This window comes from Aythya ferina, assembly GCF_964211825.1.
Source record: "Aythya ferina genome assembly, chromosome: 1".
In the NCBI taxonomy this organism is placed as follows: domain Eukaryota; kingdom Metazoa; phylum Chordata; class Aves; order Anseriformes; family Anatidae; genus Aythya; species Aythya ferina.
In genome coordinates, this window is record NC_140296.1 from 206,282,328 (window position 1) to 206,298,475 (window position 16,148).

The 16,148-nt window shown below is 58.9% G+C and overlaps 2 protein-coding genes across 2 annotated transcripts in view; both read right to left on the reverse strand.

The window, feature by feature from the left end:
- SND1 (staphylococcal nuclease and tudor domain containing 1) overlaps positions 1-16,148 on the reverse strand; it is a 280,994-nt gene that overhangs the window by 63,447 nt on the left and 201,399 nt on the right. The window lies entirely within an intron of this gene.
- OPN1SW (opsin 1, short wave sensitive) lies at positions 603-6,876 on the reverse strand (the record flags this gene model as incomplete). Its single annotated transcript, XM_084495128.1, has 5 exons — positions 603-739; positions 2,570-2,809; positions 3,814-3,979; positions 6,287-6,455; positions 6,534-6,876. The coding sequence occupies 5 exons, from the start codon at positions 6,874-6,876 to the stop codon at positions 617-619; spliced, it is 1,041 nt and encodes a 346-aa protein (XP_084351254.1). The 3' UTR covers positions 603-616.

Consider the following 16,148-nt stretch of genomic DNA (forward strand, 5'->3'; position numbering starts at 1 on the left):
GAGGGTCAGAGTCATGCTTCTGCCCCATAGATAAGGGTTCTGTGTCACTCCAGCCCCACAGATGGGCTCTCAGCCCCATAGATGGGGGTCACAGTCACGCTCCTGCCCCATAGATAGGGGTTCTGTGTGACCCCAGCCCCACAGATGGGTTCTCAGCCCCATAGATGGGGGTCAGAGTCACGCTTCTGCCCCATAGGTAGGAGTTCTGTGTGACCCCAGCCCCATGGATGGGGGCCCAGCACCACCTCAGCCCCATAGATGGGGGCTCTGCCCCATGTCAGCTCCATAGATGGGGTCTCAGCACCACTCCTGCCCCACAGATGGGGCTTGTTGCACCCCACAGACGGCATCACACCCCCACAGTGGGGGCCACAATCCCCACCTCCCCCCCCCCCATACTTCTAGGCCCCGCTCAGCCCCCCCACATCCCCCCCAACCCCACCCCACACTTATGGGGCCAGCAAGGCATAGGCCAGGCTCAGCTTTGCAGCAGCGTTTATTGCCCTACATCCTAAGGCCTTACAAGGGGGGGGTCCCGGCCACCTTGGGGGGGTCCCGGCCACCTTGGGGGGCTCCTGGCCACCACGGGGGGGTCCCGGCCACCACGGGGGGGCTCCTAGCTGGGGCTGACCTGGCTGGAGGACACCGAGGACACCTCCGTCCTCTGCGCTGAGCTGGAGATGTCGGAGTCGTCCGTCATGGGCTTCCCGCACACCGTCTCCATGATGCAGGCGCGGAACTGTGGGGCAGGCGGGGGATGGATTTGGGATCGGCCCCCGACCCCTGTGGGGTCCCCAGCCTCGGTCCCGTAGGTGTGTGGTGGCCCCATCCTTGTCCCCATGAGATATGGTGGCCCCCATCCCGGTCACGGTAGGAGTGTGGTGTCCTTCATCCTTGTCCCCATGAGATATGGGGTCCCCACGGTGTCCCTATAGGAGTGTGGTGTCCCCATCCCTGTCCCCGTGGAACGTGTGGTGTCCCCCATTCTTGGTCCCATGAGATATGGTGTCCCCTATCCCTGTCCCCATAAGATATGGTGTCCCCATCCTTGGCCCCATAGGAGTGTGGTGTCCCCCATCCTTGTCCCCATGAGATGTGGTGTCCCCATCCAAGTCCTCGTGGAATTTGGTGTCCCCATCCCTGTCCCCATAGGAGTGTGGTGTCCTCCATCCTCGGCCCCATAGAACGTGGTATCCCCATCCCAATCCCTGTGGGAGTGTGGTGTCCCCATCCCTGTCCCCATGAGATATGGTGTCCCTATAGGAGTGTGGTGTCCGCATCCTTGGCCCCATAAGAGTGTGGTGTCCTCCATCCCTGTCCCCGTGGAACATGGTGTTACCAGCCCTGGCCCTATTGAACGTGGTGTCTCCATCCCTGATCCCAAGAGACCTGGTGTCCCCATCCCTGTACCCCTGGAACGTGTGGTGTCCTCCATCCTTGGCCCCACAGAACATTGGTGTCCCCATCCCTGTCCCCATGGTGTACCCCATCCTTGGCCCCATGGAATGTGGTGTCCCCATCCCTGTCCCCATGAGACATGGGGTTCCCATCCCAATGGGAATGTGGTGTCTCCATCCCTGTCCTAATGGGAACGTGGTGACCCCGATTCCCGTCCCAATAAGAACATGATAACCCCATCTCTATCCCAATGGAATGTGGTGACCCCATCCCTATCCCAATAGGAACATGATGACCCCGATTTCTGTCCCAATGGAACATGAAGACCCCCATCCATGTCCCAATGTGAACGTGGTGACCCCATCCCTATCCCAGTGTAATGTGGTGACCCCATCCCTGTCCTAATGGGAACGTGGTGACCCTTATCCCAATAGGAACATGGTGACCCCAATTCCTGTCCCAATGGAATGTGGTGACCCCATCCCTGTCCCACTAGGAACATGATGACCCCATCCCTGTTCTAATGGGAACATGGTGACCCCATAGGAACACGATGACCCCATCCCTATCCTAATGTGAACATGGTGACCCTATCCCTATCCCACTAGGAACATGGTGACCCCATCCCTGTCCTAATGGGAACGTGGTGACCCCCATCCCTATAGGAACATGATAACCCCGATTCCTGTCCCAATGTGAACATGGTGCCCCCATCCCTATCCCAATAGGAACATGGTGACCCTGATTCCTGTCCTAATGGGAACATGGTGACCCCATAGGAACACGATGACCCCATCCCTATCCTAGTGGGTACATGGCGACCCCATCCCTGTCCTAATGGGAACAGGGTGACCCTATTCTTGTCCCAGTGGAACATGGTGACCCTATCCCTATCCTAATGGGAACATGGTGACCCCAATTCCTCTCCCAATAGGAACACGGTGCCCCCACCCCTCTCCCCATCCCCATTCCTTCCCCTACTCCCCTCCCAGCACCACGCCAACCCCACCCTTTACCCCTACCCCTACCCCATGGCCGTCCCTTCGGGTTCCCCAATTTCCCTACCCCATGGCCACCCCCAACCCAACACCACCCTCCCTCCTAGGGTGCCGCCATCCCCCCCACACCCCATACACCCCCAAAACACCCCAAAACCCCCCCTTTACCCCACCTGCTTGTTCATGAAGCAGTAGATGATGGGGTTGTAGACGCAGGCGCTCTTGGAGAAGAAGGCGGGGATGGTGACGAGGCGCAGGTCCAGGCCGTGGTCGCGGTTGTTGACCATGTACATGGCGAGCGCCGCGTAGGGCACGTAGCACAGGCAGAACGAGCCCACCATCACCACCACCATGCGCGACACCTCCCGCTCCGCCTTCTGCGTCGTGGCCGACTCCTGCTGCTGCGCCGCCACCTGGGTGCGATAGCGCCCATGGGTGGTGGTGGCCTGGTCCCGGCCCCGGTCCGTAGCCCCAGCCCCGTCCTCATCCCATATCCCATATCCCCACCCCCATCCCATAGCCCCGTCCCATAGTCCCATCCCATATCCCTATCCCATGTCCTCATCCCATATCCCCATCCCCATCCCATAGCCCCATTCCCATCCCATATTCCTATCCCATATCCCCATCCCATATTCCTATCCCCATCCCCATCCCATATCCCTCATCCCATATCCCCATCCCATATCCCCATCCCCATCCCATATCCCTGTCCCCATCCACATCCCATATCCCCATCCCCATCCGATCTCAATCCCATATCCCCATCCCCATCCCGTATCCCCATCCCATCCCATCCCATATTCCCAACCCCATCCCATCTCCCAATTCCCCATCCCATACCCCCCCCCAATTCTCCCTCCCCATCCCATATCCCTGTCTCCATCCTCATTCCAATCCCATCCCATATTCCCATCCTGTTCCCTCCCATCCCATCCCCATCCCATCCCCTCCCCAATCCCATCCCATCTCCCAATTCCCCACCCCAATTCCCTGTCCCCATCCCATATCCCTGTCTCCATCCCCATCCCATCCCAATTCCCATCCCATCCCATCCCCTCTCTCTTCCCAATCCCATCCCCATCCCAAATCCAATCCCAATCCCATCCCAATCCCATCCCATATCCCCATCCCATCCCATCCCCATCCCACCTCATCCCATATCCCAATCCCACCCCATCCCAATCCCAATCCAATCCCATCCCATCCCATATCCCCATCCCAATCCCAAATCCAATCCCAATCCAATCCCAATCCCATCTCCATCCCCATCCCCATCCCATCCCATATCCCTATCCCAATCCCAATCCCATATCCCAATCCCACCCCATCCTAATCCCAAATCCAATCCAATCCCCATCCCAATCCCCATCCCAATCCCACCCCACCCCCCCCAGCCCTTGCCGCCCGCACTCACGGCCCGCAGGGCGCTGAGCAGCTGCGAGTAGGAGAAGATGATGAGGGAGAGGGGCACGACGAAGCAGAAGATGAAGAGGAACCAGGTGTAGTACTCGCTGCGGTACTTGGTGCCCACCGTGTACCAGTCGGGGCCGCACGAGCACTGCAGGCCCTCGGGCAGGTACCTGCGGGGAGGCGGCGCGGCTCCGTCGCACCCCACGGCACCCCATGGCACCCCACGGGACCCCATTGAGCCCCACGGCACCCCATTGAGCCCCACGGCATCCCCAGCATCTCCACGGCACCCCATGGCACCCCATTGAGCCCCACGGCACCCCATGGCACCCTACGACACCCCATTGAGCCATATGGCACCCCATTGAGCCCCACGGCATCCCCAGCATCCCCATGGCACCCCATGGCACCCCAAGGCACCCCATTGAGCCTCACAGCACCCCATGGCACCCCATGGCACCCTACGGCACCCCATTGAGCCCCATGGCACCCCACTGAGCCCCATGGCATCCCCAGCATCCCCACGGCACCCCACGGCACCCCATTGAGCCCCAAGGCACCCCATTGAGCCCCATGGCATCCCCAGCATCCCCACGGCACCCCATGGCACCCCATGGCACCCCATTGAGCCCCACAGCACCCCACGGCACCCCATGGCACCCCATTGAGCCCCATGGCATCCCCAGCATCCCTATGGCACCCCACAGCACCCCCATGATACCTCTTGACACCCCATGGCACCCCATGGCACCCCAAGGCACCCCAAGGCACCCCATTGAACCCCATGGCACCCCATGGCACCCTACGGCATCCCATTGAGCCCCATGGCACCCCATGGCACCCCATTGAGCCCCACGGCATCCCCAGCATCCCCATGGCACCCCATGGCACCCCACAGCACCCCATTGAGCCCCACGGCATCCCCAGCATCCCCACGGCACCCCATGGCACCCCCATGATACCCCTTGACACCACACAGCACCCCACGGCACCCCATTGAGCCCCACGGCACCCCACAGCACCCCACGGTGCCCCATGGCACTGCCTCATGGCCTCATGAAGGGCACCCTCGTGGGACTCTTCTGGGACCCCCTTGCATGGCACCCCAAAACACTGCATGGCTCCCAACGGAGTCCTATGGCACCCAGTGGCACTGCACAGCTCCCCGTGACACCCCACGGCACCCCAAGATATCCCAGGACACCCCATGGCACCCGATGGTACCCCAAGACACCCCATGGCGCCTAATAGCACCCAGTGACCCAATGGCACCCTGTGACACCCAATAGTATGCCAAGACACCCCATGACACCTGATGGCACCCCAAGACAACCTATGACACCCCATGACACCCCATGGCACCCAATAGCACCCCAATGCACCCCAAGACACCCCATGATACCCGATGGCACCCAATAGCACCCCAAGACACCCCGTGACACCCAATGGCAACTGATGGCACCCCATGACACCTGATGGCACCCCAAGACACCCCATGATACCCGAAGGCACCTGATGGCACCCCATGACACCCGATGGACCCCATGACACCTGATGACACCCAATAGCACCCCAAGACACCCCATGACACCTGATAGCACCCGATGGACCCCATGACACTCAATGGCACCCCAAGACACCCCATGACACCTGATGGACCCCATGACACCCAATAGAACCCCAAGACACCCCATGATACCTGATGGCACCCCAAGACACCCCATGATACCCGATGGCACCCTGTGACACCCAATAGCACCCCATGACACTCCATGATACCCGATGGCACCCGATGGCACCCCATGACACCCGATGGACCCCATGGCACCCAATGGCACCCCGTGACACCCAATAGCACCCTAAGACACCCCATGACACCTGATGGCACCCCATGGACCCCATGACACCCAATGACACCCAATGGCACCCCAAGACACCCCATGACACCCGATGGACCCCATGAGACCCGATGACACCCTTTTGGCACCCCAAGACACCCCATGATACCTGATGGCACCCGATGGACCCCATGACACCTGATGGCACTCCAAGACACCCCATGACACCCAATGGCACCCCATGACACCCAATAGCACCCCAAGACACCCCATCGCACCCAATGGCACCCTAAGACACCCCATGGCACTCAATATCATCCCAAGACACCCCATGACACTCGATGGCACCCAATGGCACCCCAAGACACCCCATGACATCCGATGGCACCTGATGGACCCCATGACATCCAATGACACCCAATGGCACCCCGTGACACCCAATAGCACCCCAAGACACCCCATGACACCTGATGGACCCCATGACACCCGATGGCATCCCATGACACTCCAAGACACCCCAAGATACCCCAAGACACCCCATGACACCCGATGGCACCCGATGGCACCCCAAAACACCCCATGACACCTGATGGCACCCAATAGCACCACCCCATCCCCACCCCACCCCACCCCACCCACCTGCTCCACCCGAAGAAAGGCGGCAAGCCCACCCCGATGCCGATGGCCCAGGTGGCCACCACCACCATCAGCGCGTGCTTGGAGCTGAAGCGGAAGTTGCCGAAGGGCTTGCAGATGACGATGTAGCGCTCGAAGGCCAGGAAGGCCAAGGACCAGCCCGTCACCAACCCTACGGCACAGCCACCGTCACCCCGACCACCCCACACAACCCCACACCACCCCACACCGCGCCGTGCCACCCCGTTACCTCCGGTGGTCCCCACGAAGGCCTCGAGGGCGCAGACGTGCTTGCCGAAGACGAAGTAGCCCTGCCAGCTGGCCACGAAGACGATGAAGACGCTGAAGATGCAGGAGACGAAGCCGCTGAAGGAGATGTTGACCAGGATGTAGTTGAGGGGCTGGCGCAGCTTCTTGTAGCGCACGGTGACCAGCAGCACCACCGTGTTGAGCGGCGTCCCCACCGCGAAGACGAAGCCCATGAAGGCCGTCTGCAGGTAGAAGGCCCAGGGGGGAGCGATGTGGTACTGGGGGCCGTCCCACGGCCCCGGCGCCGTGCCGTTGGTGAAGAGGTAGAACTCGTCCTCCGGCATGGGGAGTCGGGGAGAAAACGGGGGGGGGGAAATATAAATATATATATATGTGTATGGGTTAAAAAAAAGGGGAAAAATAAATATTTATATATGTGTGTGTGGGGTTTGGAGGGGAAAAAAAGGGGGAAAAATAAATATATATATATGTATGGGTTAAAAAAAGGGGGAAAAATAAATATTTATATGTATAGATGGGTTTTGGAGGGGAAAAAAAGGGGAAAAAAAGGGGGGGAAAATAAATATTTATATATATAGATGGGTTTTGGAGGGGAAAAAAAGGGGAAAAAAAGGGGGAAAAAATAAATATATATGTATATATATGGGTTTTGGAGGGGAAAAAAAAGGGGAAAAAAGGGGAAAAATAAATATATATATATGTATGGGTTAAAAAAAAGGGGGGAAAAATAAATATTTATATGTGTGTGTGTGGGGTTTGGAGGGGAAAAAAAGGGGGAAAAATAAAATATTTATATATATATATATATGGGTTAAAAAAAAGGGGGAAAAATTAATATTTATATATATAGATGGGTTTTGGAGGGGAAAAAAAGGGGAAAAAAGGGGGAAAAATAAATATTTATATGTATATGTGGGTTTTGGAGGGGGAAAAAAAAGGGGGGAAGAATAAAATATTTATATATATATATGGGGTTTGGAGGGGAAAAAAAGGGAAAAAATAAAATATTTATATATATATGTGGGATTTGGAGGGGAAAAAAAGGGAAAAAAAAAGGGGGGAAAAAATAAATATTTATATATCTATATGGGTTTTGGAGGGGAAAAAAAAGGGGAAAAAAAGGGGGGAAAATAAATATATATATATGTATGGGTTAAAAAAAGGGGGGGAAAAATAAATATTTATATGTATATATGGGTTTTGGAGGGGAAGAAAAAGGGGGGAAGAATAAAATATTTATATATATATATGGGTTTTGGAGGGGAAAAAAATAAATATTTATATATGTATGTGGGTTTTGGAGGGGAAAAAAGGGGGGAAAAATAAATATTTATATATATATATGGGGTTTGGAGGGGAAAAAAAGGGGAAAAAAAGGGGGGAAAAAATAAATATTTTTATATATATATGGGTTTTGGAGGGGAAAAAATAAATAAATATGTATATATATATGGGTTTTGGAGGGGAAAAAAAGGGGGAAAAAATAAATATTTATATATATAGATGGGTTTTTGGAGGGGAAAAAAAGGGGAAAAAAAATAAATATATATATATAGATGGTTTTTGGAGGGGAAAAAAAAGGGGGAAAAATTAAATATTTATATATATATATGGGTTTTGGAGGGGGCGGCGCGGCGTTCATATAGCCCCGCGGCCCCAAGCCGCTTATGGGCTCAGGGGGGGATCAGCCCCCTCATCCCCCCAAACTTGGGGATTAGGGGCGCTAAGCCCCCGCGCTCAGCCTAATCGCCGCCCTAAGCCGATTGAGGAGCCCCCCCCCATAATAAAGGGGAAGGGGGGGGGTGTATAGGGTGGGGGGGGGGCACCCATGGGATCTCCCCTCCTCCCCTGGCTGGTGTGTGGGGTTGGGGAGGGAGGAGGGGGAGGAGGAGGTGGTGGGACCCCCCCCACCCATGGGACCCCCCCCCATGTCACCCCCCCAACCCCATGTACCCCCCCCAACCCCATATCACCCCCCCAACCCCATATCACCCCCCCCATGTCACCCCCCACCCATGTCACCCCCCCACCCATCACCCCCCCACCCAATTTCCCCCCCCCATGACCCCCCCATGACCCCCCCAACCCCTATAACCCCCCCATCACCCCCCCATATCCCTCCCCACCCCTATAACCCCCCCATCACCCCCTTTGTGCCCCCCCCGTGTCCCATCCCCCCCATATCACCCCCCTGCCCCCCCCCCCTTTTTTTTGGGGGGGGGCCTGCATTTTGGGGTCTGTTTTTTGGGGGGGCTTTTTTGGGGGGTTCATTTTGGGGGGCCACATTTTGGGGCTGTTTTTTTAGGGTCCGCATTTCAGGGATTTTTTTTTTGGGGGGGTGTCCACATTTCAGGGATGTTTTTGGGGGGGCTGCATTTTTGGGGTTGTTTTTTTTTTGGGGGGGGGGGCTGCATTTTGGGTCCGCTTTACTGTGTCCAAATTTTGGGGTTGCGTTTTGGGGCCGCATTTTTGGGTCTGTTTTTTTGTGGGACTGTTTTTCTGGGGCTGCATTTATGTGTCTTTTGGGGGGGGGCTACAATTTTGGGTCTACATTTCAGGGCTGGTTTTGGGGTCCACCTTTTTGGGGTCACATTTTTGGGACTGTTTTTTGGGGGCTGTTTTTTGGGGGGCTGCATTTTGGGGCCGCATTTTTGGGTCTGTTTTTTGGGGGACTGTTTTTTTGGGGCTGCATTTTTGGAGCTATTTTTGGGGGGGCTGCATTTTTGGGGTCTACATTTTGGGGCTGGTTTTTTGGGGTCCACATTTTTGGGGTCGCATTTTTGGGGGGCTGTTTTTGGGGGGCTGTTTTTGGGGTTTGTTTTTTTTTTGGGGGGGGGCTGCATTTTTGGGTCTACATTTCAGGGTTGTTTTTTGGGCCGCATTTTTGGGGTCCTCATTTTTGGGGCTGGTTTTTGGGGGTCTGTTTTTATTGGGGCTGCATTTTTGGGGTCTACATTTCGGGGCTGTTTTTTGGGGTCTGCATTTTTGGGACTGTTTTTTGGGGTCTGTTGTTTGAGAGGCTGCATTTTGGGGTCTCCTTTTTGGGGCTGGTTTTTGGGGTCTGCATTTTTGGGACTGTTTTTTGGGGCTGTTTTTTGGGGGGGCTGCATTTCGGAGCCACATTTTTGGGTCTGTTTTTTTGGGTCTGTTTTTATTGGGGCTGCATTTTTGGGTCCACATTTTGGGGCTGTTTTTTGGGATCCGCCTTTTTGGGGTCTACATTTTTGGGGCTGTTTTTTGGGGCTGTTTTTATTGGGGCTGCATTATGGGGTCTACATTTCAGGGCTGTTTTTTTGGGGTCCTCATTTTTGGGGCTGCATTTTTGGGACTGTTTTTTGGGGCTGATTTTCGAGGGTCTGCATTTCGGGGTGGCATTTTTGGGTCTTTATTTTATTTTATTTTTTTTTTTGGGACTGTTTTTTTTGGGGGCTGCATTTTTGGGGTCTACATTTCGGGGCTGTTTTTTGGGGTCCGCCTTTTTGGGGTCTGCATTTTTTGGGTCTGTTTTTTTGGGACTGTTTTTTTGGGGGCTGCATTTTTGGGGTCTACATTTCGGGGCTGTTTTTTTTTGGGGGGGTTCCCAAATTTCAGGTCTACATTTTTGGGGCTTTTTTTTAGGGTCTGGGGGGGTTGTTGATGGGATTTTGGCCGGCGGCTCGTTGGTCTAGGGGTATGATTCTCGCTTAGGGTGCGAGAGGTCCCGGGTTCAAATCCCGGACGAGCCCTTTTTTTAATTAACTCACTAATTAATTCATTAACTAATTAATTCATTAATTAATTATTTTTGTGGGACGGAAGCTCCCAAGCCGCTTAGGGCGGAGCTGGGGGGGGGGTGGGATTAAGGCCCCGATCTGCGCCCCCCCCCACCCCAAATCCCTGCAGAGTGTGGGGAGGGGCTGGGGGGGGGGGGGGGACATTATGGGGGGGGGATGGGGGTAGGGCCCCCCCCCCCGGGACCCCCATCCCTCGTGCAGGACCCCTCCCCCCCCTTTGGGTCCCCTCCCGCTGCTGGGCACTGGAGGTACTGGGAGCCGATGGCACTGGGAGCACTGGGAGCACTGGGAGCACTGGGAGGTGGGGGCGGTAATGGGGGCACTGGGGCAGGGGGAGGTGGGGGCACTGGGAGAACTGGGAGGCGGGGGTGGTAATGGGGGCACTGGGAGCACTGGGAGCTTATGGAACTGGTGGGGGCACTGGGAGCACTGGGAGCCAATGGTGCTGGAAGCACTGGGAGCACTGGGAGGACTGGGAGGTGGAGGCACTAAATGGGGGCACTGGGAGGTGGGGGCACTGGTGGGGGCATTATTGGGGGCACTGGGAGCTGATGGCACTGGTGGGGGCACTGGGAGAAGTGGGAGCCAATGGCACTGGGAGCACTGGGAGCCAATGGCACTGGGAGCACTGGGAGGAGGTGGAGGCACTAAATGGGGGCACTGGGGCACTGGGAGGTGGGGGCACTGGTGGGGGCACTGGGAGCACTGGGAGCACTGGAAAATGACGGCACTGGGGTCACAAACATCACCGGGCACTGGTGGCACTGGGGGGGCGCACTGGGAGCACTGGGTATTGACGGCAGCGAGGTGGCGGGGTGGCACTGGGGGCACTGGGGTGACTGGGGGCCCCGAGCACTGGGAGCACTGGGAGCACTGGGGGTGGTTACTGGGGTGACCGGGGGCACGGTGACAGCGCTGCCGGGTGGCGCCCCCCCCCCCGGGGCCATGGAGCTGAGCGGGTGCCCCTCTGTGGGCAGTGAGTGGGGGGGGACCCCAATGGGATCGGGGTGGGGACCCCATGGGATTGGGGACACCAGGGATTGGGGTGGGGGCTCTATGGGGACAGGGACCCTATGGGATTGGGGTGGGGACCCTATGGGGACGGGGACCCTATGGGATGGGGACCCGGGGGGGGCACCCCATGGGGAAGGGGACTCTATGGGATTGGGGTGGGGGCCCCATGGGGACGGGGACACTATGGGATGGGGACTCTATGGGATTGGGACCCCAGGGGGGCACCCCATGGGGATGGGGACCCTATGGGATTGGGGTGGGGACCCCATGGGGATGGGGACACCAGGGATTGGGGTGGGGGCCCTATGGGGATGGGGACACTATGGGATGGGGACCCCGGGGGGGGCACCCCAGGGGGACTGGGACACCAATGGGATGGGGGTGGGGACCCCATGGGGACGGGGACACCAGGGATTGGGGTGGGGGCCCTATGGGGACGGGGACCCCAATGGGATCGGGGTGGGGACCCCATGGGGACGGGGACACCAGGGATTGGGGTGGGGGCTCTATGGGGACGGGGATCCTATGGGATTGGGACTCTATGGGATTGGGACCCCAGGGGGGCACCCCATGGGGACGGGGACCCCAATGGGATCAGGGTGGGGGCCCCATGGGATTGGGGAACCCAGGGTTTGGGGTGGGGACCCTATGGGGACAGGGACACTATGGGATGGGGACCCCATGGGATCAGGACCCTGAGGGGGGCACCCCAGGGGGATGGGGACCCCAATGGGATTGGGGTGGGGACCCCATGTGATGGGGACCCTATGGGATTGGGACCCCGGAGGGGGCACCCCAGGGGGATGGGGACCCCAATGGGATCGGGGTGAGGGCCCCATGGGATTGGGGACACCAGGGATTGGGGTGGGAGCCCTATGGGGACAGGGACCCTATGGGATGGGGACCCCATGGGATGGGGACCCTATGGGATTGGGACCCCGGGGGGGGGGCACCCCAGGGGGATGGGGACTCTATGGGATTGGGGTGGGGGCCCTATGGGGACAGGGACCCCAGGGATTGGGGTGGGGACCCCAAAGGGACGGGGATCCTATGGGATTGGGACTCTATGGGATTGGGATCCCAGAGGGGGCACCCCATGGGGACAAGGATCCCCAGAGATCGGGACCCCATGGAGACAGGGACCCAATGGGATTGGGACCCCCAGGGATTGGGACCCCTAGGAATGTGCACCCCATGGGGACAGGCACCCCATAAGGACAAAGACCCCCAAGGATTGGGAACCCATAAAGATGGGGACCCCATGGGGATGGGCACCCCATGGGATGGAGATCCCATAGGATCAGTACTCCCAGGGATGGGGTCCTTATGGGGACGGGGACCCCAAGACATGGACACCCCATAGGATGGACACCCCATAGGGACGGACACCCCATGGGGACAGAAATCCCACAAAAAGAAGCCCCCCATGGGATCGGGACCCCAAACATGAACACCCCACAGGACGTTGACCCCATAGGACGTTGACCCCATAGGACGTTGACCCCATAGGACGTTGACCCCATAGGGACGGACACCCCATAGGGACGGACACCCCATGGGGACAGAAATCCCACAAAAACAAGCCCCCCATGGGACCGGGACCCCAAACATGGACACCCCACGGGACGTTGACCCCATAGGACGTTGACCCCATAGGACATTGACCCCATAGGGACGGACACCCCATAGGGACGGACACCCCATAGGGACGGACACCCCATGGGGACAGAAATCCCACAAAAACAAGCCCCCCATGGGACCGGGACCCCAAACATGGACACCCCACGGGACGTTGACCCCATAGGACGTTGACCCCATAGGACATTGACCCCATAGGACGTTGACCCCATAGGGACGGACACCCCATAGGGACGGACACCCCATGGGGACAGAAATCCCACAAAAACAAGCCCCCCATGGGACCGGGACCCCAAACATGGACACCCCACGGGACGTTGACCCCATAGGACGTTGACCCCATAGGACATTGACCCCATAGGGACGGACACCCCATAGGGACGGACACCCCATAGGGACGGACACCCCATGGGGACAGAAATCCCACAAAAACAAGCCCCCCATGGGACCGGGACCCCAAACATGGACACCCCACGGGACGTTGACCCCATAGGACGTTGACCCCATAGGACATTGACCCCATAGGACGTTGACCCCATAGGGACGGACACCCCATAGGGACGGACACCCCATAGGGACGGACACCCCATGGGGACAGAAATCCCACAAAAAGAAGCCCCCCATGGGATCGGGACCCCAAACATGGACACCCCACGGGACGTTGACCCCATAGGACGTTGACCCCATAGGACGTTGACCCCATAGGACATTGACCCCATAGGACGTTGACCCCATAGGACATTGACCCCATAGGACGTTGACCCCATAGGACGTTGACCCCACAGGACGTTGACCCCATAGGACATTGACCCCATAGGACATTGACCCCATAGGACGTTGACCCCATAGGACATTGACCCCATAGGACATTGACCCCACAGGACGTTGACCCCATAGGACGTTGACCCCATAGGACGTTGACCCCATAGGATGGACACCCCATGGGGACGGACACCCCATGGGGACAGAAATCCCACAAAAAGAAGCCCCCCATGGGACCGGGACCCCAAACATGGACACCCCATGGGACATTGACCCCATAGGACGTTGACCCCATAGGACGTTGACCCCATAGGACGTTTTCCCCGTGTCCCCCAGCGGCGCTGGGGACCCTGCAGGCGGAGCTGGGCGCGCTGCAAGCGGGGCAGGCGGCCGAGCGGGGCCAGCTGGAGCGGGCACTGGCCACGGCACGCGACGAGGTGGCCACGTGGCAGCGGGAGGCCACCAGGCTGCGGGACGAGGTGGCCACGGCGCGGGACGAGGCGGCCACGTGGCAGCGAGAGGCCACCAGGCTGCGGGACGAGGTGGCCACGGCGCGGGACGAGGTGGCCACGTGGCAGCGGGAGGTGGCCACGCTGCGGCAGGAGGTGGCCACGCGGCGGGAGCTGGGAGCCCGCTGGGAGATGGAGGCCACCGCGCTGCGAGCCGGTAGCCACGGCAAGGAGCAGCAGTGGCAGGAGGCCACCGCCGAGGTGGCCCGGATGAGGGGTACGGGGACGGGGATGGGGACGGGGTGGTGGCCACGGAGGTGTGTTGGTAGCCACGGAGGGGAGGGTGGTGGCCAAGGCACGGGGGGGTGGTGGCCATTGGGTGGAGGGTGGTGGCCAAGGCAGAATGGGATGGGGGTCATGGGGTAGGGGTGGTGGCACTTTGGTGGCCGTGGAGTGGCACTTTGGTGGCCAAGGCACCTTGAGATGGTGGCCATGGACTGGGGGGTGGTGGCACTTTGGTGGCCATGGAGGGGAAGGTGGTGGCCATGGAGTGGCACTTTGGTGGCCAAGGCACAGTGGGATGGTGGCCATGGAGTGGGGGGTGGTGGCCAAGGCACATTGGGAAAGTGGCCATAGAGTAGGCGGTGGTGGCACTTTGGTGGCCATGGAGTGGCACTTTGGTGGCCAAGGCATAGTATGATGGTGGCCATGGAGTAGGGAGTGGTGGCCATGGAGTGGCACTTTGGTGGCCATGGAGGGAAGGGTGGTGGCCAAGTCAGAATGGGATGGGGGTCATGGAGTAGGGGTGGTGGCACTTTGGTGGCCATGGAGTGAAAGGTGGTGGCCATGGAGTGGCACTTTGGTAGCCAAGTCAAGTAGGATGGTGGCCACTGGGTAGAGGGTGGTGGCCATGGAGTGGCACTTTGGTGGCCAAGGCACCGTGGGATGGTGGCCATTGAGTGAAAGATGGTGGCCATGGAGTGGCATGTTGGTGGCCATGGACTGTCACTTTGGTGGCCAAGGCATAGTGGGAGGTGGCCATGGAGTGGGGGGTGGTGGCACTTTGGTGGCCACGGAGTGGAGGGTAGTGGCCATGGAGTGGCACTTTGGTAGCCAAGTCAAGTAGGATGGTGGCCACTGGGTGGAGGGTGGTGGCCATGGAGTGGCACTTTGGTGGCCAAGGCACCTTGGGATGGTGGCCATGGAGTGGGGGGTGGTGGCCAAGTCACAGCAGGATGGTGGCCATGGGCTGGGGGGTGGTGGCAGTTTGGTGGCCATGGAGGGGAGGGTGGTGGCCCAGTCACAGCAGGATGGTGGCCATGGAGTTGGGGGCGGTGGCACTTTGGTGGCCAAAAAACTGGGGGCTGGTGGCCACGGAGCGTCACTTTGGTGGCCAAGTCGAGCAGGGTGGTGGCCCACGGAGCAGCAGGGTGGTGGCCCTTTGGTGGCCACGCGGTGTCAGGGCGGTGGCCACGTCACTGTGTGTGTGTGTGTGGGGGGGGAGGTGACACCGTGGGGCGCGGTGACACCGCGGCGTGTGGCTGACACCCCGGGGCGGGGTGACACCAGGGGGTGGGAGGTGACACTGGGGGGGGTGGGGGTGACACCAGGGGGGGGGAGGTGACACCGGGGGGGGGTGACAGCGCGGTGCCCCCCTGCAGAGGAGCTGGCCAAGGCGCACCGGGCGCTGCAGCACCGCCACCAGAGCCTTGGGGACAGTTGGGGACACCGGTACTGCCACCCCGTCCCTGTCCCCTGTCCCCAAACCCTGTCCCCAAATCCTGTCCCCCCCCCCTGTGTCCCCCATGGCCACGTCCCCCCCCGTTTCCCAGCTCCCCTCCCCGTGTCCCCATCGGTGGGGTCCCCGTGCCCCCATCCCCGTGTCCCCAACCCTGTCCCCATGTCCCTGTCCCCGTGTCCCTGTCCCCATGTCCCTGTCCTTACCCCCCCGTGTCCGTG